We start from the raw sequence: 21,281 nt of genomic DNA, 5'->3' as shown, positions 1-21,281 counted from the left end.
TTTTTGTATTGCTTCTCCCCCCACCTAGATGTCTTCTATTTGATAAGACAATGAGAAAGCCGGGTTATAGAGTTCGAAAAAATGATTTTAAGGTGGCCCCCAAGCGGCTTGAAGCTTACATGTATTTTAAATGGGAAAAACTTAAAAATTTGATTCTCAGCGATAAAAATGATGAAAAAATTTGAAAAAATTCAGCAACCCATGTATTTTATGTATTTTTTGACGAGGAATCGATTGGTGACCTTGAATTTGACCTTGAACATAACCTCAAAGCTACAGCGAACAAAATATTGAGAAAAATCGTTTTTTTTGCGGTAACCCCCACTTTTTATTGCAGATTCGAAAAGAGCGGAAAATTTCAAGTCAAATTATGTCTTTTGATTTTTTTTCAAGGGCATTATAAAGATGCTACAGATACAAATAAAACCCTAATTTTAGCGTGCAATTTTCGAGTTTTTACTAGTTAGGGCTTTATCTATATCTGCAGCGCCTTTTGAATACCCTTGAAAAAAAATCGAAAGACATAATCAGACATGAAATTTTCCGCTCTTTTCGAATCTGCAATAAAAAATGGGGGTCACTGTGAAAAAAACGATTTTTGGTTCGCTGTAGCTTTGAGGTTATGTTCAAGGTCAAATTCAAGGTCACCAATCGATTCCTCGTCAAAAAATACATAAAATACATAGGTTGCTGAATTTTTTCAAATTTTTTCATCATTTTTATCGCTGAGAATCAAATTTTCAAGTTTTTCCCATTTAAAATACATGTAAGCTTCAAGCCGCTTGGGGGCCACCTTAAAATCATTTTTTCGAACTCTATAACCCGGCTTTCTCATTGTCTTATCAAATAGAAGACATCTAGGTGGGGGGAGAAGCAATACAAAAAAGTCGGGAAATAACGGACACCCTATTGCTCAATTTCTAACTCGCTCTAAAAGTACCTAAACGAACCTGAAAAAATAACCAACCAGTGTGTTCGATAGGAAATTTTCTCAGCTTTCCGATGACGAGGTCCAATTTTCTGAAATTCTTCATTTTCACCCCGGAAAATGCAAGTAAACTTTCAAACTCGAATATCTCACAATGCGTCATATTTTTTGCGTTTTTTATTGTTTCAATGGAAAGCTGAGGATGATTTCTATGAGAGATACGAGCAAACATAGTCGGCGCTCGGCCGTCCGGCCGCTCAAACGCGCGACTAGCGGCTCGCCGTAATCACAACTCGTACAAATGACGATGTAATTGAACTAGAAAAATAATCAAAAATACTCAGCTTTCCATTGAAACAATAAAAAACGCAAAAAATATGACGCATTGTGAGATATTCGAGTTTGAAAGTTTACTTGCATTTTCCGGGGTGAAAATGAAGAATTTCAGAAAATTGGACCTTGTCATTGGAAAGCTGAGCAAATTTCCTATCGAACACACTGGTTGGTTATTTTTCCAGGTTCGTTTAGGTACTTTTAGAGCGAGTTAGAAATTGAGCAATTTCGCTCAAAAACACTGTTGCGCGAGGCGCTAGAAGTTTTGAGAAATTTCGCCCCATATTGATTTTGGCAATTAATCCGTAAATTTCGTCGTTTTCAACCCGCAGAGATTTTTCGCAAATGGTGGATCAATAAAATATTTTGGAAAAAATACAAAAAGTTAATTTTAATGTAAAATTTCTTGCTCTTTTCAGATCTGTCATAAAAATGGGCTCTCCTTAGAAAAATCGATTTTTAGATCACTGGAGCTTGAAGGTTACGTTGAAGGTCAAATTCAAGGTTACCGTTAGATTCCTCGTCGAAAAATACATTGGGTATGGGGTTTTTGAAATTTTTTTCACGCTTATTTTGCGATACTTGCAAGTGTGTTATACCTTCCCCATGCTAAATCATGATTTTTCATACGCGATGCACAAAAATGCATATAGAAAAATTCACTATCAAAATTTTTCGTGTTCACGCATTTTTTTATGTTTCTAGGACCCCAAAGAACGCTTTCCCGTGACCCTTACTCGCGTACCACGAAAAAATTTTTGGTACTGATTTTGGCCCGCGAAATGGAAGAAAAATTCTGGATTTGCTAAAATATATTAGATGGTAGATAGAATACTTTATTATAAAGAGATCGAACTTTTATTCGAACTAGTATACGCAGAAAAAGTGTCTAGTACGTCGGTCAATAAGCGTGTTTGGTACGTACCTCATTTCGATGTGCAATACGTCAATAAGCCAGGTTGAGTGCAGGTAGTTTTCAACGCTGTGGCAAAATCGAATAATTTAAGTATGAATGACATGTTGTGTTACCTGGTCCCGATTATTTGAAGTCGCTTGTGGTAGTAATAATGTACTTCTATCAATTTTCACTCACCATCATCGGAGATATGAAAGACCTATTTATGCGAATAAATATAATTGAGAATGATCGTGACGATCAACGTTTTTTGTATCGAGGGAGAGATAGGAGGAGAGAACCGTCGGAATTTTGTTTGTGCGCTCTGCTATTTGAAGCAGTCTTCGCCCAGATAAAAATGCTAGCTTGCTCTTGTAAAAAAGTCGCGAAATTCCTACAGGACAACAAGGGCGCTTACAAGGGTGCTTTCTGATTGTTTTCCCGTAGCCGTGCAATCAATAATTCGTACATCGATGATTTCTTAGTAAGTTGTGTTTCGTTCGACAAAGTTCTCGAAATCGCGTGACAGATTATTATTATTAATCATGAGATCGGGATCGAAATGTAATAGTAATGATAAGTGTGTTAATATAATAAGAAGCTTAATAATTCCACATAAGTCTATTTGGTTTCTAAATGCGTTTTAGAGAATTATCAAAAAATAGAAAAAGTTTTAGGTTTGAGATGGCTGAATGAGTCGAAAAAACTCGTTTTCAAGGTAGATTTATCGGACATTTTTGCGGAAATCTTAACAGGTCAGAAAGTAGCTATGAAGCGTTAGTGTTTGAGTTTGATGATGTCGGTATTTGACCCCTTAGGCTATCTCATTCATTTCTCAATGCAAGCGTGATTCAAATTTCAGAATATTTGTAAAAGCGGTATTGGATAGGACGATGCTATGAGTGAAAGCGACCCGATTTTGTGGAAAGATTGGCTCAAAATCTCACTGATAATAGTTTCACTTAGGATTAACCGTTGTTATTAATGAAATCAATTTCAAGTAAAAGAAGCCGAATTTCACGTTTTTTCTGATGCAAGCGAACAGTACTACGGAACTGTGGTGTACTGGCTTTTTTGTTTATGAAATGATTCTTTTCATTTTGCCTTTGTGATAGCATAAAGTCGAATAACTAATTAAATTCTAATACGACGATAGAGATGCAGGCTGCGTTAGTCGCAGTAAGATTAGTGGAGTTTATAAGCAAAGAGCAAGAATTTGTAGTACCGCGTCGCTATTTTTTGTCCGACTCTCGTATGGAGTTGCAATGGATTAAGAAATATCAAAGTGTGTACAGAGTTTACATCACAAATCGCCTTGGAGAAATACAGGAGAAATCGTGTATAGGCTGGGTGTCGACGAAAGCTTTATCTAACTCCTTCACGACATAATTACTCATCACATCGTGTTCGAAATTTAAAAAAAAGGCCAGTGTCTTCAAAAATGTTTCGCCCAATAGCCCATTCATTTTTGTCTGGACCCCTTCTCATACAGGGATCGGACATAGCAGCTGCCACTTTTGATAATACTTTTCAACAATGCTTGGGAAAACGGGCCTTTAAGGGTAGGCTCTGCGTCGAGATAATTTATTCTCCGCAGTGACACCTTTGGTTTCACCACAAACCATTACCCACGTCGATTATAGTCGGTGATAATCGTATGAGAGCCAACCACCATAGTTTGACTGAATCATTATTTAGAAAAAATATCATTAACGATTGTAGCCGCCGCTGTGGATTTGAAGTCTTTTCAGCCTCTATCTATTCGGGTGCAGAAGTGAGAATGGACTAGCGGTGTAAGTAGAGATTGATGCACAAATTGAGTAGAATTACTTTTTCGTTCAATGTTCTACGGTAACGACAATATTATATTCGGTGTATGTTACTGAAAATACTCAAAATAGCGCAAAAAAATGACAAAACGCTAATATAATCACAATGGTGCTATTATGTAAAGTCATTGGGGAGATAAAAGACAGTCATTTTTCATCTTACCGTGGCCGGAACTTCTCTAAAACATGCTTGATATGTGGCTGGAAAATGGGTCTTTCTATAGGTACATAATACATCATTAAATAGATTTATAAAATAATTTTTGAAGTGCTCATGATTTCATGCATAAAATTACTTTTATTAATACAAATTGAAGTTTATAATTATCTTATTGCTTTCTAATCATTGAGTTTATACATTTATGATAGCACCTATATATCCTGCATCGGTATTTTTCAAACTTCTGGCCTCGTCATACACATCTGATTCGACATGAGTGAATGTTGTCACATCGCAATATGATTCAGGTTGGTCGTATTTTTTTTCGTCATAAATACATAGACTTGGAAGAGATTTTTGACATGAAAGCATTGAACAATGCATGAATTCACAAGAACACACCGGTGGTGGATTATTTTTATATAAATTGTCCAATTTGTCATTTTTAATTTTAAAAAGTGGTTCTGGGTGATCTTTTTCTGAATCGAATTGTTTAAAATCATTTAAAAAAGGCAAAATATTCTGATACCGTGTCTTAACAAGTTGTGCATTGATTAATACTGGAGAATCGAATATTTTTGATGATATTTTTGGTAACCCAAAATTTAATGGATACCCATCACTATCGAAGAAAAAAGAAAACCTTTCAGAACTGTTACCTATATCCGGATAATTATTGACAGATATTCTTTTTTCACTGCAAAATTTATCTGTAAAATTTGGTTGAGTATAATAAGTTCGTAACTCAGTATCATTTTCTAAACAGGCTTCATTTTTTGAAACAACATTCAAAACCATTTCACGAGCTATTAAATTACTGTTGATCATATCAGAATGATCACCATCGTTGGAATTTTTGGAGATACTAATAACATCATAATTTTTATGAGTATTACCATTAGAATGCGTTTGACTGGACATTTTTGACTGTTCCTGATTAATGATCAAATCTTCATAGAATTTAGAGAATGTAACAAAGTTTTTACAATTTAAAGTTTCATAATGAGAAAATATATATACACAAAAAAATATACATCCCAATGCAGATAGACTTCCAAAAAGAGCTCCTATAGCTGTAATATTAACGAAATCGGTATTGAGAATTCGATTTTCTGGTTTGTTATGCGCTTGCTTATCTTGAATAACCTCTAGAGTTAATATTTTTTTCGTTACTCCTGCAGTATTTTCTACGTAACAAACATATTCTCCTCCATCGTTAAGATGAACTGACATAATTTTAATTATTAACACCACTTTTGTTTTAGTGATAATTTGAAAATTCTCTAATCTGTAAATTTAAAAAAAGGTTAAAAATCATTCAAATCTTAATAAAAGTTGAGTAAATGAAAGTAATTTCATAAAATGTTAAAAAAAAGTTCGGAGTAATACTGAGTTTGTGTTTTGAAGTTTGTTGTAAAGGGTTTCCCTTATATAGATGGTTATTTATTATAATTTTATTAAATTGATTAAGAACGGCTGGTTTTTGTAATAATCTTGGGCTATGAAAAGAGCTAGTAAAATAAAAAGTAGGGTTGGCAAACATGTCTTTAAAAAACGTCAAAAAAAGACTGAGACTGAGAACTAGAAAGACCTATCTATTTACTTCAAACTTGCGTAAAAGCACAACATTTTTACGGAAGCTAACCACAGTCTAGAAGGTTCAAAATCTTAAAAGATCAAACACTAAAAGGTTAAAATAATAAAAAAAGCTCTTAATTTTAAAGGAGGAGGTTGGCGCTCGAGCCATGCGTTCGATTCATTATCTAATACCGCTGGCAACATCCTGCAAATATCATCCAACGATAACTGGTACCTCCATGCGTAATTCAATAATCTCATAATAAAATGTTCTGGATTACTCTTGGCTTCGTCGTGAAACACGAGGCCCCATTGTTCATATAACACACACGCGTTCTTCTCTATCGCTAGTGTCGAGTTAAAACCTAAACTGCCATTTCAAGCTAAATTACCGATACTACTACGATAATTATTACTAATACCGTCCCGTAGATAGAACGTATCAGAGTTCAACTAAACCAAATTACCACCATTTCCCCTACCCCAGCCTCCAGCAAATGCACGCGCCTCATGTTGGCCATAGATTTCAGGTCTTATATCTCTAGTCAGCGGCAATTCTCCAGTAAGTCTACAATCACGTTGATCCAAGGGCGAGTTCCCCACACAGCTGTCTAAACCTATGCCAACATTTCCCGAGCCATTCTCCGACAAACTCGTCTTCCGTCTTTCACCAACGCTCGGTCGTCGCCTTTCTGTGCCGAAAACCTCTCTCAGAAAAAACTCTGACGCGACTGTTACGAATGCTGCTGAAGTCACTCCATGTAGCTCGCCAAACGTATTTGACCCACCGTATTCCGACCATTCGCACCAGCTGCTTCGCCTACGAATGCCACTCTACGAGCTGTCAACAACAATAGTTACAAAACTTCATCAGGCAGTAGTTAACCACTTCAGGAAGCTTTTTACATAGTTTTGGAAATGAAAGTCCGGTTTGAACTCGATTAGATTTCGTGTTTTTTTTTTCAAGTTTTTTCCACTCTATAACCTCCCAAGTTGCTCCAATCACTTTGGAAAACATTTTTTTCTGAAAATTTGGGAAATTTCCAACAATAAAGCTCGTAGTCACTTTTACTTTTGAATCAATCTGCACTGATCTAGGAATTATTTGAATATTTGTGATTTTTCATGAATTTCGGAAAAACGCTAAAATGGCCAACTTTGGGGATCTGAAAAAGTGTCATAGAAGGCCCTAATTTTTAAAAAATTTTTTTGGGACAAATCTGACATCGAAAACAACAAGTTTTTCATATTTGCAGAAAACAAATTTTTTTGCCATTCAACTTCACAGAGAATCGGTCATTTTTATTATAAGGTTAATACCGCTTGCCAAAAAACTTTGTCGCGATGTTTCACCGATACGATTTCAAATAATATCAATCGCATTTTCCATCGATTCGTTTTCCAAACTTAACTGAGCTAAAATCTCCGAAACTGATGAATTGAATACCAAACCAATACGCGAAACATTCACAAAGCTGTGTTTACCATCTTATAGCTTGCTCGAGTAGTTCTACAAACGACACAAATCAGCAACATCTAATACCTACATCTTGATGCTTGCTTACTCTCTCTTGACTCGCGTGAGCGCGAATCTTTATGGAACGCAACTGGGCAACCGTTAACCTCGGAAACGGTTGTAGCGTACATGCTCAGCTCGCACTTAGGCTGGACAGCGGTAAGTTCATTCGCTTCCACTGTAATGAAGCAACTGAGGCTTGAAGAAAGAGCCAGGCATGCTCGTTAAAGTGTATAGTACTTGATGTGCTTAGTGTATGGCTTCAAGGGACGCCCTGAAACCGAGAAAGAGCGAAGAGTATTTATGAAATTAAAAGAAAGTTTTGTCTCCTAGTTCTAGCTCGGTCACCGGCTGAGGCAGAGAGGGAAGATTATTGCTGTTTTCTGACACATTGATGTGTATAATGAATGGTTAGAGGGATGCTCCGGATTCAAGGAAGATTAACGAACACATGGTATGTGAAATTAAGGTATCTGTCCCTCAGCGCTGACACCGAGATGATGTAGCGCTGAGAGATTATTGAGCTTGGGCTGATGTTGAGGAATGTAGGCCCTGAGGTTCCCTCCCACCCTTCTCCCGGGCCCCTGTTTGCCATGTGGCGAACATGGGACTGGGTAATCAAGTGGCGGGTGACAATTATGGAACAATGAAGATCAAAGGATGAAAACTGCCCCTGAACCCCTAATCACCGCTTGGTGGATGGGGAATATATGGACTAGGCAGATGAAGATGCAAGCGTAACGCTGTTATAGGGGCGCCCACCGAAGTAATGTCTAACGACGGTACTGGTGGGATACCAGATTTCGCATAGGCCGCTGGCCGCAGAGTTTACACTGCCCACGTCCGACAAAAAAAACTCTCTCTAGACTCATCCGACCTTTAAATTTCCCACAGCTTTCACGAATCTTTTGCTATCGATAGCTCACTTGTACAGGAAATGCACTCGTTTGGTAACAATGTAATGGTTTCTAACTGGAGTAGGGTACGTCCATTCGAGACGACTTCCACAAGCACCTGTAAACGGAAAAAATATAGGGACTGCCGAATATTAATAATCAGTATACAATCGTGTAAAGAATAGCAATTAGGCTTTAATTGTAAAGGCACCAGTCATGGACGTGACTCCTGAATAATTAATAATTACAGGAATATACGATAACAATAGTCAAATAGATATTAACTGAATATGAGTTCCTGAATAGCCGTTACAGTTGAATATTGTGTGCTTTTCTTAACGAAGCCAGGTGGCTTCGTGCCACCGTGGCTAGTATAACGTAGACTACGACGAGTCGTAGGGACAGGGCCAAGATGCGGACGATGATCGAGAGAGATAGAGCCAAACCTCTATATTTTAAAGGGCCTCAATGCATAGCAATAAAGCAACGGTGACTTACAGTTGGATACTCACAATGGTTGACTAGTTGAGCCAAGTCCGGATTGTACATAGTACGGGCAGATGAGTAAGGCCCATCAAATCTTCTCCAAGAACAGCTCACAATCGGAATCGCGGGGATTGGATAAACGACCTTTCACTCACACGTACCAACACAGAGTGATCAGTCCAGTGCTCACATGTGGCCCTTCGATCGCACTCGGCTTAATCGTCGATGATGCTGTCATCTACTCTCGCTCGCTCGCTTACGCGAGTATCGCAATTTTGCGCTCTACGCACGTGAATACACATATAAATAATATGCGAGCACGCCGATCTCATATTAGGCTCCTAATTATCTCTCTTTATCTACTAAAATTTTTACAGGATATGGTGGAGGGAAGATCACCGTCGGACTCTGTGTTGACCAACGTTACTTTGTCACAAGGTTTACTTAAAAACCTGATCTTTCGACAACTCAACCCCGACAAATCACCTTGGTGAATATTCCTCTTATTTTTGTTTGTTTGTATTGTTATCCGTATGACGGTGTTGAGATGAGTTGTCAAAAAAATTCGAAGTCGGTAACCCGAACATTGAACCCATCGCAAGCATCTGGAATCGTAGTCGTAGGTAGGCATACACAAAATATTTAATTTTTTTTCTCATACGAAAATATACTGGCATAATCCAGGATTAAAATAGTCCTTATGAAGTCATTTAGCTGAATTTTTAATTTTGATGTGTATTTTTTTCTCGCTGTTTCTAGAAACGCCTTTGCTAAAACTAGTTGCAGATCATGATGCATGTACAATAGGGTGGTCCACTTTTTCAAAAAATTTTTTGTATCTCGGAGGATTCATCGGAATCTGAAAGTTTGAGGTTTAAAATAAAGTTTCCTTCAAACTAGAACTCAAACAATAGATTTTAGATGGTGTATATGGATTTTTGAAGTTTAAAATTGTGGTCCTTAAAAGAAGCAAAATCGGTCGACCATAAAATATATTTCAAACTCTGTTCTGAGAGTAAAAGTAATCGTAACAATACATTTTCTTACGTATTTTTTTCTGGAGAATCGAATGTCGAAGTTTTGACGTAGGAGTACAATTTCATTAAAAAAAAAACACTTTTTTGATAGTTTTTTTCGCCAATTTCGCAAAGTTTATTTTCGAGCGAACCGCAAACTCGCACTAGTGAATATCTGTGTATTTTTGATATCACAAGGACTCGTCACTCTGTCGTTCCCAACTCGTTGACCAATTATTAAAATTGCTCACTATGTATTGTTACGGATCCCGTTACCGTTAGGATAAATGATTAAATGAATAAATTAGGAACTAATATATCGTCCTAGGTTCACGATAAAGCTGACTAGCTCAGTGCTCTGGGCACTTTGCACCATCCGTAGTGGTGTCGCGGTCCAATCTAGGGTAAAGAATTGACGAGAAAAGACAAATAAGGAATTAAATTAATAATGAAAGAAATGAATTATTATAAAGTGTCAAAGTCTCTGCCTCAAAAATTACAGCGCACACAGCAACGCAATGGCGGACATTCATTCATCACACACTGGAATCGCGATTGCACACGCTTAGAGAAGGTGTAGTACTCAAGTGGTACTTATACCTATAATTTGTCGCGTACTTTATCGTTGCCTGGGTCAGTTTGGCCCTCTTTGTCTGTCCGTTGCTGTGTAGAAAAGATACACGTGGAGATCCGGTCCGCGACACCATTTTGGGTGGCCATCCGAAAGTACTCACGCGAGTTTAAGTCGTTCATACCACGACGCGCTGATCGCTCACGCACACACTCACACACATGCGTTACTGCTACTGCTGCGTGAAAGGAAAACATCATAATTCAGCATATGTCACATTGAAGACGTTAATGTGGTGAAAGAGAGAGAGAGAGAGGGAGAGAAAGAGAGAGAGAGAGAGCTGTGACGGCGTAACGCACTCGTCACAGTATGAGGAGGGGTCTCTTGCTCTGGGCTCCCTCCATCATGTTGGCGTGAAAAACAAAAAGTTCTTTATGGGCTAGTCTTGGTGGCACATACGCGATATAAATACGTGTGTACCATTGACACGGGTCCAGGGAAAAAAGAGCTGACTCTAGAGGGAGGGGTGGCACGAATGTGTCTGCAAGCACATAGATCAATGGGCACGTGTATATCGGATCATGGTTCTTGAACAAAACAATCATAATAGCACAAGCTAACACATGAGTCAGCATAATGCATAACTTGAAAACTTCGATAACAATTTTTTTTTCAATTTTCCATGCATTCACTCCTAAACTATTTCTAATAATATTGTAATTAATCCAAAAAAAGGTTTATAAATTTTTAATATTAATAATACAAAGACCTTACCTTTTAGATTCATCCACGTTACTTATATTGTACTTATGGTTCTTATCAAACCACATTTTATACGCACTTGGCGTACTGTAAACTTCACATTCTAATGTAACATTATCTGTCTCATAAGCTTTAATAGTTTTACTAATGTTTATAGAAGGTATGCAAGACATATCTTTTTCAGCTAAATCAGAAATTACTTTATTCTGCAGTTGTTTTGGTTGCTTACAAATTGGTCTTAATTCCATTGCTACAACTTTTTTTATAGAAATCAAAAATTTTCTCAGTGATAATAATCTGCAATCGCATATCCATGGATTTTCATGAAGAGTTAAACCACGAAGACTAGTTTTTGGTATAGCCTCACTTGATATGTGGGTCAATAAATTATTATTCAAACGGAGCCACTGAAGTTTATTTAGTCCTTCGAAAGCACTAGTTGATATGTTTATTAGCTTACAATAACTAAGATCGAGCAAAGTTAATTGTTTTAAAGTTGAAAATGAATGATTTTCTAAGAAATGAATTGGGTTTCCTGCTAAATTCAATCTAGCTAAATTAACAATATTTTTGTAAACTTCTGAAGAAACTTGACTCAGTCCATTATACGAAACATCTAATTCAACTAAGCCTTGCAAATTTGTAAAAGCATCATTGTGTATAAATTTAATTCCAGAATGACTTATGTATAATCGTTGCAAATTAGTCAATCCTAGTTTTAAAAACGAGTTATCTTCTAATGTAGAAATATGATTTCCTGATAAATTATACACCTGTGTTTCTTCTGGTGCACCTTGAGGTAAATAAGTCAAACCACGTGACGTACACTCAACCCATTCTTTACCTCCTTTCCATTTACAAATACACAAGTTTGGACAACTTTTAACATTTTGAATAATATAAAAATACAAAAATAATCGAAAAATCACAACCATTTCGAAATTTTCGATGTTGAGCAGGGAAGAATATCTTCATAAACACATATACAAGTTGAACGCAAGCGCACTGTGACTTATACAAATTATACTGCACCGGCGCAGTTGCTGTATAGTAAAAATTATTGAAGAAAATAATAAAACAATAAATAAAAGGTTTAGGTAAATTTCAATGCATTTTAAACAATTGTATAAATGGCAAGGGAAACTTTTTTAAAAAATTGATAATATAATTGAATAATAGAATTGCACTGTTTCTGTTGTTCAAATTACTTGATTACCACACATTCTTATTCGAAAGCTATATAAAAATATCATAAATAAGATTTATTATTATCAACGTTTCACAGATTATTTACACAAATATGTAACTGCTATTTAATCATCATTTCTCGGGCGTTTTATGATCTATTGTATTTTTGTTTTTTTTTAATTATAAAAAAATATTAATTATATTATATTAAATTTACATCACTTCCAAATTAAACAGACAATAAAAATAGTGATAGAGAATTAATAATTCAACGTGAATAGATTTCGCACCGAAAAAGCTCATGCAAATTCACATAGCAAAAGGTGGATTCCTCGAGGATTCCCATGTAGAATATGTTCAGATTCACATGTGAATTTATGTTGAAGTTCACTATTAAATTTTTGCGAAAATTTCCATGCATGTTTTCGATCAATTTTCTGGAAATTTTTAGGTTTATTCAACTTTTTAAGGCCCCTTATTCAGATAATCGCTATGCAAAGATGCTTTATAAGAAAATTTAAGGTAAAGCTAAAGCATTTAAATAGAGCTTACTAGAGTTTTAAAAGATGGTGAAGGAATTTGGAGGTGCAGCTTTACGTAGTTAAAATATTGAAATGATATTATTTCGAAATATCACAAACTAAAACTGATCACACAATTTTAATAAATTTTACTATTTTAAGGTTTTATATATTGCTTAAACTCAAATATGTTTTTGAGTAGGATGTTTTCTTCCTTTTTCATTACTTTTTATAATTATAACCTGCAGCCAATTTATTGGCAAAGAACTTGCTCCTATTTTTATGTATTAATACCAATATCAATAATAAATGTTTCATGTTTATTCAGACGCATTTTCCACGGTAACACAGCTCAACTGGTCGAAATCAAAACACTCAGCCATGTAAGAGTAAGATCATTTCAAAAAATCAAAAAAAGTTTTTAATTTCAAATTGTATGTATCTTTAACTAAAAACTTATGCAAACACACACTGCACAGAAAAATACGCCCCGTCAAAAAAATTAGGAGTAACAAATACCTTTTGGAAAAAAAATGAAACAAATTATAACTATTTAAAAATTCGATGAATCATCAAATAAGTTTTTGATGGATTTTGCGACAAACAAATCATTCAAAAGTAGCTTATCCACGACTCAATACGTACTCCATTGAAAGTTATGCTGGTTCCATACCAACGGATTCATTTTGAAGCCTATCACAAAGCGCTTAGAGGAAGCGGGATTTTAATTTTTCACGTAAATGCAAAAACTTTCGCTAGCGGTTTCCGTTATTGTACTTTGATTTTATTTGATATTTGGAGTATTAAGTCTTTTCATTCTTTGCATTTTCTGGAAAATGATTTATTTTTTTTATGAAAAATTTGAGCTACTGCATCAATGTGTTGCTCACTTATTTGAAACATCAATGGTTACAAGCAATACCTTGGGTGACGTGAGTAAATTTATACGCTTCCTCAAACAGAACTTTATGATAGAAATTCCGATAGCATATAATAAAATGGTCCCACTTTGACCTTTATAGCTCAAATAATTACGATATGCGAAAGAACACGACTTTTTAGACAAGGTAAAAGAAAAACCAAGAAACGATAAATATATGAAAACCTCTCACATAAACTGTTGGTTACTCAATGAAAAATCATAGACTTTTTACTTAAAAAAAGTAATGGAAAAGGGAGAATAAGTCCAACTCAATTTCGAGTTCAAGATTTATATATAAAGCCCTTAAACTAAATTTCATGAAGTTATAAGAGTTAAGAGACTAGAGAGGCATTTTGTTGCACAGCAACGGCAAAGTTTAAGATAGCCCTTTTTTCAGCTTCACTGCGTAATCATAAATTTCTAAAAAAAATCCTTAAATACCAAACAAGCGTAGAGAGTGAGGATATAAAGTTCCTATATTTTATTATAAATATAGGAGTAAAAAGTAAAACGTATTAGAAATGCTTGAATACTTCGCCTTAGAAATGTATGTCATTCAGTATTCGCGTATATTTTATGTAAATAATATAGAAAATCATAGTAAATGTGAACTGAATGGATTAAATTGATTGGAAATATTAATAAAATAATATAATAATTCTTTTAAATATATCAATTTTTACGAACCTAGTCACATGGCTAAAAAATATTGTCAATTTTATTAAATTTTATACACAAATGATAATGGTTCACCCAACGATAAATATCATATATTTCGAATATATTTTTGAATGAATTAAAAATATTTTTCGAGATTATTATGAATGATCATATTTTCACATGTTTAGAATATTATTTTATATAATGGAGAAAAATGAAAACAAATTTGATTTTAATTCTCAATTTTTGTTATTTCAAGACGATTCTGCGCATTCAATACGTAAGGAGTGGATGCTAGTGCGCTTCGATTCACTAAATTCATCTTTAGTATGAGCACTTAAATTTCATTAATTATGACGGTGATCAATAAAATTAAAAGTATTCAATGAAGATAAATATTTTATGGTACAGATATTTATATTTTGGTGAGTATTTTTTCCATCAATATTGATAATTTAAAACCGTTGTAAGGAAACTATCGTTTCTTAAACAGTTAAAAAATTCTCCAAAAACTGTCAACAAGTTTTTCATTACTTCAGATTTGAAATTTTATTCTCAAATGATAGCATCCAATTACTCTTTAGTCTTTTGAACATTTTTAACAAATTACAATGACATTTACGAATAATATTTAATACGTAAACAAAATAACAATATTTTCTCTACCTTATAATTATGACTTTGTTGAATTTTATTCGAATGATTTTTTTTGCATGAATCAACAACTAGAATGGAACCTTCATGTATAAATAAATATTTATATTTACTTAAAAGAGCAACTGCTCATAATTAGTGCTCTCTTAACTATAATAAAATGCCAAAACCAGAGCACGGACTTACACTTTTTAACATGTTTGTTGATAATATTTGTATTTTTATGAGTTCAATTCGATATCATCAGAGGCTATTGAACCCTAGTGTTAACGAAGTGGCTCTTTCTATTAAATTATTTGATAGGCGAAAAAAGCCATCTTTAAGGTGTAAGGCTTGGTTAAACTTCAGAAAAAAATTACGATTATAGACTTGTATTTTATCTGAATTTTAATAATCTCTTCGAATAGACTTCAATGTACCTCAAAAATTACTTTACATAATTACTTTATATCATATAGAATAATTTTGTCCCGCGCTTCCGAATAAATTTTTATCTATACAAGTCTGATTAATCATAAAGATAAAAAATATTTTCTTACAAATGGTGTCCAATGCTTTGTCGAAAATTGTTTATTCTTTTTGTAGCATCTTGACAATTTTCGTTTATTTTAAATCTGTTAAATTTAAATCAATGCTCTCCAACAACTCTGGCCAACATTCTTCAAGGGAACCATTTGAGTTTCAGTTTTGCAGATGATGTCTACTATTCTGAGACATCAATGTTTGTGGCATTGAATTCGGACAAAATGACTGAACCCATAGTTTTCTCTGAATGAACAAGTAACCATATTTTTTTCGTTTACATTATTTTGTGATCTCCATCATGTAACTCCTCCTTTAAAACAATATGTGAAATCTCTAAAGACTCTGGGTTCCTTATATTGAAGCCGCTAGAAAATTTTTTTTATTCATCAATTTTTGAAAACTTTTAACTAAAAATATAACGACTCCAGAAAAACATTTTCATGAACAAAAAAGTATTATAATCGTTCACAATATTCATATAAAATTTTAAGATTATTTCTCCTTTTAAAAAAACCTGAAATCTTGTGATCCCTATAGGAACACTCTCTTCGAACCTCTGAAAACGAGAGATGTCTTGAAACTATACGAACTTAAAAATAACCAGCCTTAAAAATTCTGAAAAAATTTACATTTCTAAGGCTTTTTAGTTCTTTGTGTTTTCACCATAATTATCTCATATTGTGACTTTTAGTGATTGAGCTATAAGTTTACTAGAGCATCCTTATAACTCATACTCACAAATGATTCGAATATGCAAAAAATAGATAAGATAAGAAAATAATCTTTTTTTTTCAGTTTATATTTCAGATTTTGTTCTTTGTTTGAGAGAAGTTCGTATGCAATTACCAATTTCTGTGAAAAAGGGCGAAAATGCTCAATTGCATTGCTTATATGATACAGAAGATGATCCACTTTATATTGTGAAATGGTATAAATCTGGGCATGAATTTTACCGATATGTTCCCCGAGAAATTCCTCCAATAAAAGTATTTCCAATAAGCGGTATGCATATTGAGGTAAATATAAAAAAAAATCATACCTTTGGGATAATTTATCTGCTTTATACATTTCCAAATCAATATCCTGTGTTATTAAGTTTCTTGAAAGCGTAAACATATACTCAAATTATATTTGTATTTCAATCATGAATTTATCATGAAAAATTTATATGACTTTTAATTACTTGAGTCACGGTTATAAAAACTGTTTTTAGTCAGGTCTTTTTTATTCACTATGTATGTTAATTTATAAAATATTTTATGCATATTAGGAATCACAAAGCAATTCAACGCAAGTAACACTTCTAAACGTAGACATCGATGCAGCTGGATCGTACAGTTGTGAAGTTTCAGCAGATGCTCCATCTTTTCAAACTGCTATTGCACATGGTGTAATGAATGTCGTTGGTGAGTAAAGTTAATAACAAATAATCATAAAGGTATAAAAATTACCGCCCCGCGATACATCACAAGTTTTGAGGAGGTTCCCTTGCAAAGTGTGCAAGAAGTATACATGTTAATATCGATAGATTTTTACCTCCCGAATCCTTCTGCTGCCGTCTACAACGCTTTGACTGTCGTTCAGAACCTGAAACTCCAGCGTTTGCAAAATACATGCAATTCGTTTTGTGTTTAGCTTTATTGAATGGCGCGAGCATGTAACGCCATAGCCACTTGCGCTTGGCTGGCGATCTGTGAGGCGTCTTAGGGAGTATCTCATCGCAATGCTTTCGATAAATATAATCGAGCACCTGCCAGTCTTGCAGGTCGTTTTGTGCTGGCATCCTCTCGGCCAAACCTTCGACCTTCTGCTCGACGTCTGTCGCCACCTCCGTACTACTCTGCACCTTGGACATTCTCGCTGAATAATTCATTTTTTAACACTGCGTCCAGGATACTGAACTCACTGCCTTTTTGTATCGATTTTGAAAACATCACCGATAATCATAGCACCTCACTTTACAATCATTTTCTGGCACTGGACAAGGCAGACTGGTCCGATAACTGTCTGGCAGAAAACCTTACTTCAATCCCTCCTGCCCTGGAGGGAAAATTGATCCTTACTGCAGAGAGAGAGAGAGCTTGAGCTTGTTCAGTGTCTCTACGCTTCATGCAAACGTTTTTGATGTGAAACATCTATATTCGCGTTTGGTATCAGGGGCAAACCCGTGAAAACCGAGCGTCCGTCCGTCCGTCCGAGCGAGCGCAACTTTGGTAGTATAACTGCCTATACAGCATCGGTTTGCTCTACGCGCTGTGATTGGCTGCCGCGCTAGTTATATAAAATTGCTTTCTGCTGCTGTCCGCTGACTGTGTTTACGTATACGCACGGAGCAGTCGGCTTAGCTCACGGGATTGACTGTGTTGAGATATCTTTCTCTCTCTTGCTTAGGCGTATCGCTAATACATATAATACGTATGTGTTGTCTATGCATGTACGTCGCGAGACTATGCCGTTGTCAAATCTGATACTTATTACTGCATGTATGTATACGTGTCTATGAGTGTGTGTCTTCTTAAGGGAAGTCGAAATTTTTTCATGTTATATTAAGATACAACGAACGATAATAGCTCAATGCACTAATTTGAGTAATAAAACGAATTGAAAATTGAAAAAATTAAAAAAAATCAGCTGTTTATGAACAGCTGCAAGATGTGAAACATCTTTATCAATTAATTAAAGAAAATTGAAGAATTTAAAAGTAATCCAACAAGTAAAAGTCGAAACAAAAAAATAAGTAAAAAAAAAGTAAAAAAATCAAATTGAAAATTGAAAAAATTGAAAAAAATCAGCTGTTTATCAACAGCTGCAAGATGTGAAACATCTTACCATTAATTTAAGAAAATTAAAGAATTCAAAAGTAATCGAACAAGTAAAAGTCGAAACAAAAAAAGAAGTAAAAAATTAAAAACAAATTAAAACTTGAAAAATCAAGAAAAAATCAATTTAATACGAAAATCTAAAATCAAACAAGTAAAAAGTAAGCAAACAAAAAAACAAAAAACATGAATCAAAAAAACGAGAAAATCAAGAAAAATCAAGAAAAAGAAAAGTCAGAAAATCCCAACACAAGCATCGATGTTTCACATCTGGTGCATTATCAATGCGTGATTACTCTTCAAATCGTTCTCTCTCATTGAGTTAAGTAATCAGAGTAGTTTCTCGAGATTTAGCGCACCAGATGTGAAACATCGATGCTTGTGTTGGGATTTTCTGACTTTTCTTTTTCTTGATTTTTCTTGATTTTCTCGTTTTTTTGATTCATGTTTTTTGTTTTTTTGTTTGCTTACTTTTTACTTGTTTGATTTTCGTATTAAATTGATTTTTTCTTGATTTTTCAAGTTTTAATTTGTTTTTAATTTTTTACTTCTTTTTTTGTTTCGACTTTTACTTGTTCGATTACTTTTGAATTCTTTAATTTTCTTAAATTAATGGTAAGATGTTTCACATCTTGCAGCTGTTGATAAACAGCTGATTTTTTTTATCAAAGACGCAAAAACACAACTTTTTCGGCTCGTTTTAGGGTTAGCAGTGGACAAGCCAGCTAACTTCACTCATGTTACTGCCGGAACACTCAATCGACTATCGTGTTACCCGAGGGAAACACGTAAAATATAGGAAAAAAGCTCACAGAAACAGCTGTATCTTAGTGCAAAATCAAAATTTTGGAATTTCGAAAAATACAATAAATAGGGAAGGAAAATCAGACTCAAAAATCATTACAATTTTTTTCGATTTCAAGGTGCCTCTTTCCCCGTAAGTGGGGTCATTTTGAATTTTCAAACGTCCTTTCCATCTAAAACTGATCATAATTAATCTATTGATTGAAGCATTTACCAATGATTAAGGCTATTATTTTTTTGATTACGGTGCAGAAGCTTCCTGATATTAAGAAATATTCGCTTCGAATTATTTTCAGAAAATTTATACGAAAAATTTCAGAAATATTTATTTTTTTTACGATGCTAAAGCGTAAGTTGTCAATACTGATCTAGAAATTTTATAAGCTTCCAAGAAAAATTTAAAGAATTTTTTGAATATTATAGTATGCAAGTTTTAAACAAAATTTTAAAACAACTTCTATTCTCTTTTTGTTACTATTGGCCCAAAAATATCCTTGAAACTTACTTGAAAGTAAAAAGATTAGTACTGTTGATTTCTTTTAGCATTGTGTTTAAAAGTAACGTAAAGTTATTTGGTAATATTAAAAATAAAATTTGAAATTAATTAATGATTTAATTAATTCGAGCTGATTTTGATTAATTTCAACGTATAATATTTGGAAACCTTTCAGAGCTTCCTGCTCACAGACCGGTCATAAGTGGACTAAGAAACAAATATCAACTCAATGATGTTGTGAAATTAAATTGTACATCGAGTTACAGTAATCCACCAGCTAATTTGACTTGGTATATTAACGATAAAATGGTAAGTACATGGCTGTTTGAAAAACTCTTACTTTTATCTGAATATGTAGTAAATGAAAAAGTGATCGAAAGAATTTTTGTATCTATTAAATTTTACTATAAAATATTCAACTTGTGTGGCATAAGTTCACATTTATAGCACTGCGTGGCATAAGTTCACATTTATGGCACGCTTTTCGGTGACATAAGTCGCACATTCTGGCACCGCTGCATTCGCATCACTCTCGCATACGCTCGTGCGCTTACCTCACTTCGCGTTACCAGAAAGTGCGACTTATGCATCGGAAAAGGGGGCATAAATGTGAACTTAGCACAGTGCTATAAACTCACTGCGCTGGGGCCCTAAATTACGCCGTGCCAAAAAGTGTTGCTTATGCCACTAGTATCGTAAAGTACTATTATAGCACTGCGGGGCATAAGTTTACATTTATGACACGCTTTTCGGTGGCATAGGTCGTACTTTACGGCCCCGAGTCGTTCGCATCATATTCGCGCTAACTTCACTTCGCGGTACTAGAAAGTGCGACTCATGACTCGTAAAAGGGGGCATAAATATGAACTTAGCACAGTGCTATAAAGTTGAGTACGATACTCAAGCTATAGATAGCATTTTCCGACACGGCTATTAGAACTCTCACTGCTCTCGGGCCCTAAATTACGCCGTGCTGTAAAATGTTACTTATAGCCCTTGTATCGTAAAGTACTATTTCAAATATACATGGGTCATTCTCCTACTTTTTTAAAAAAGTGTGCGCGGCGGTATTTCAAAAAAATCTGAAAAAAAGATATGTTATTAAACAACATAAAAAAAGACTTTTCCTAAAGTTTCAGCCCGGAAAAAAATTTTTGGAGGTGCCAAGCGACAAATGAGTGTCGAAAAACGTGGTTTTTTTCGCTGTTTTTTGTCGATTTTCGAAAAATTCTACAAAGCGGAGTTTTGACTTTTCAGAGACGTAGTTGGGCTCATTTTTTTCGTCTGAAAAAGTACTTTTTGAAAAAAAATTGACCCCGAGGTTTTCGACGATAGCCACATCTCGAGCTTAATTCAAGTAAATAGCTAATTTTGTGGATTTCCAACAATATTCAAACGGCTCTACAGCAGTCAATTTTGAAGCAATTTAACTTTTGAAACCGGCAAATTAAAGGTCTTTTCAAGACCTTTAATTTGCTTTTTTCAGAATTTTGATTGCTTCAAAATTGACTGATATAGAGCCGTTTGAATATTGCTAAAAACCGCAAAAATCGCCATTTTTCGAGTTTTGTAATAGCTGAGGTTCGCTTGGAGAAACACCGATCGTTTCTAAACTTCGGGGTGTTTTTTGGTGTGCCAAAAGCTAAAAAATGGCGTAGGTTACGACCGGAATATTGCACCCTAGCTCCGTATAGCGGCATTTGAAATATTCAATTTTTTCCG

General features: G+C 34.6%; 1 protein-coding gene across 1 annotated transcript; it reads right to left on the bottom strand.

Annotated features, from left to right (window-relative positions):
• Positions 1-4,337: 4,337 nt before the first annotated feature.
• Positions 4,338-12,579, bottom strand: LOC106652377. The gene is made up of 3 exons (XM_023459724.1): positions 12,449-12,579; positions 10,983-11,849; positions 4,338-5,433 (listed from the first exon to the last, which is right to left on the bottom strand). Exons 1-3 carry the CDS (start codon positions 12,577-12,579, stop codon positions 4,338-4,340), a joined length of 2,094 nt encoding a protein of 697 aa, XP_023315492.1.
• Positions 12,580-21,281: the final 8,702 nt, after the last annotated feature.

The sequence above is a fragment of the Trichogramma pretiosum genome, unplaced genomic scaffold (assembly GCF_000599845.2).
Source record: "Trichogramma pretiosum strain Unisexual culture from Peru unplaced genomic scaffold, Tpre_2.0 scaffold32, whole genome shotgun sequence".
NCBI lineage: Eukaryota > Metazoa > Arthropoda > Insecta > Hymenoptera > Trichogrammatidae > Trichogramma > Trichogramma pretiosum.
This window is presented reverse-complemented; position numbering and strand designations above follow the sequence as displayed.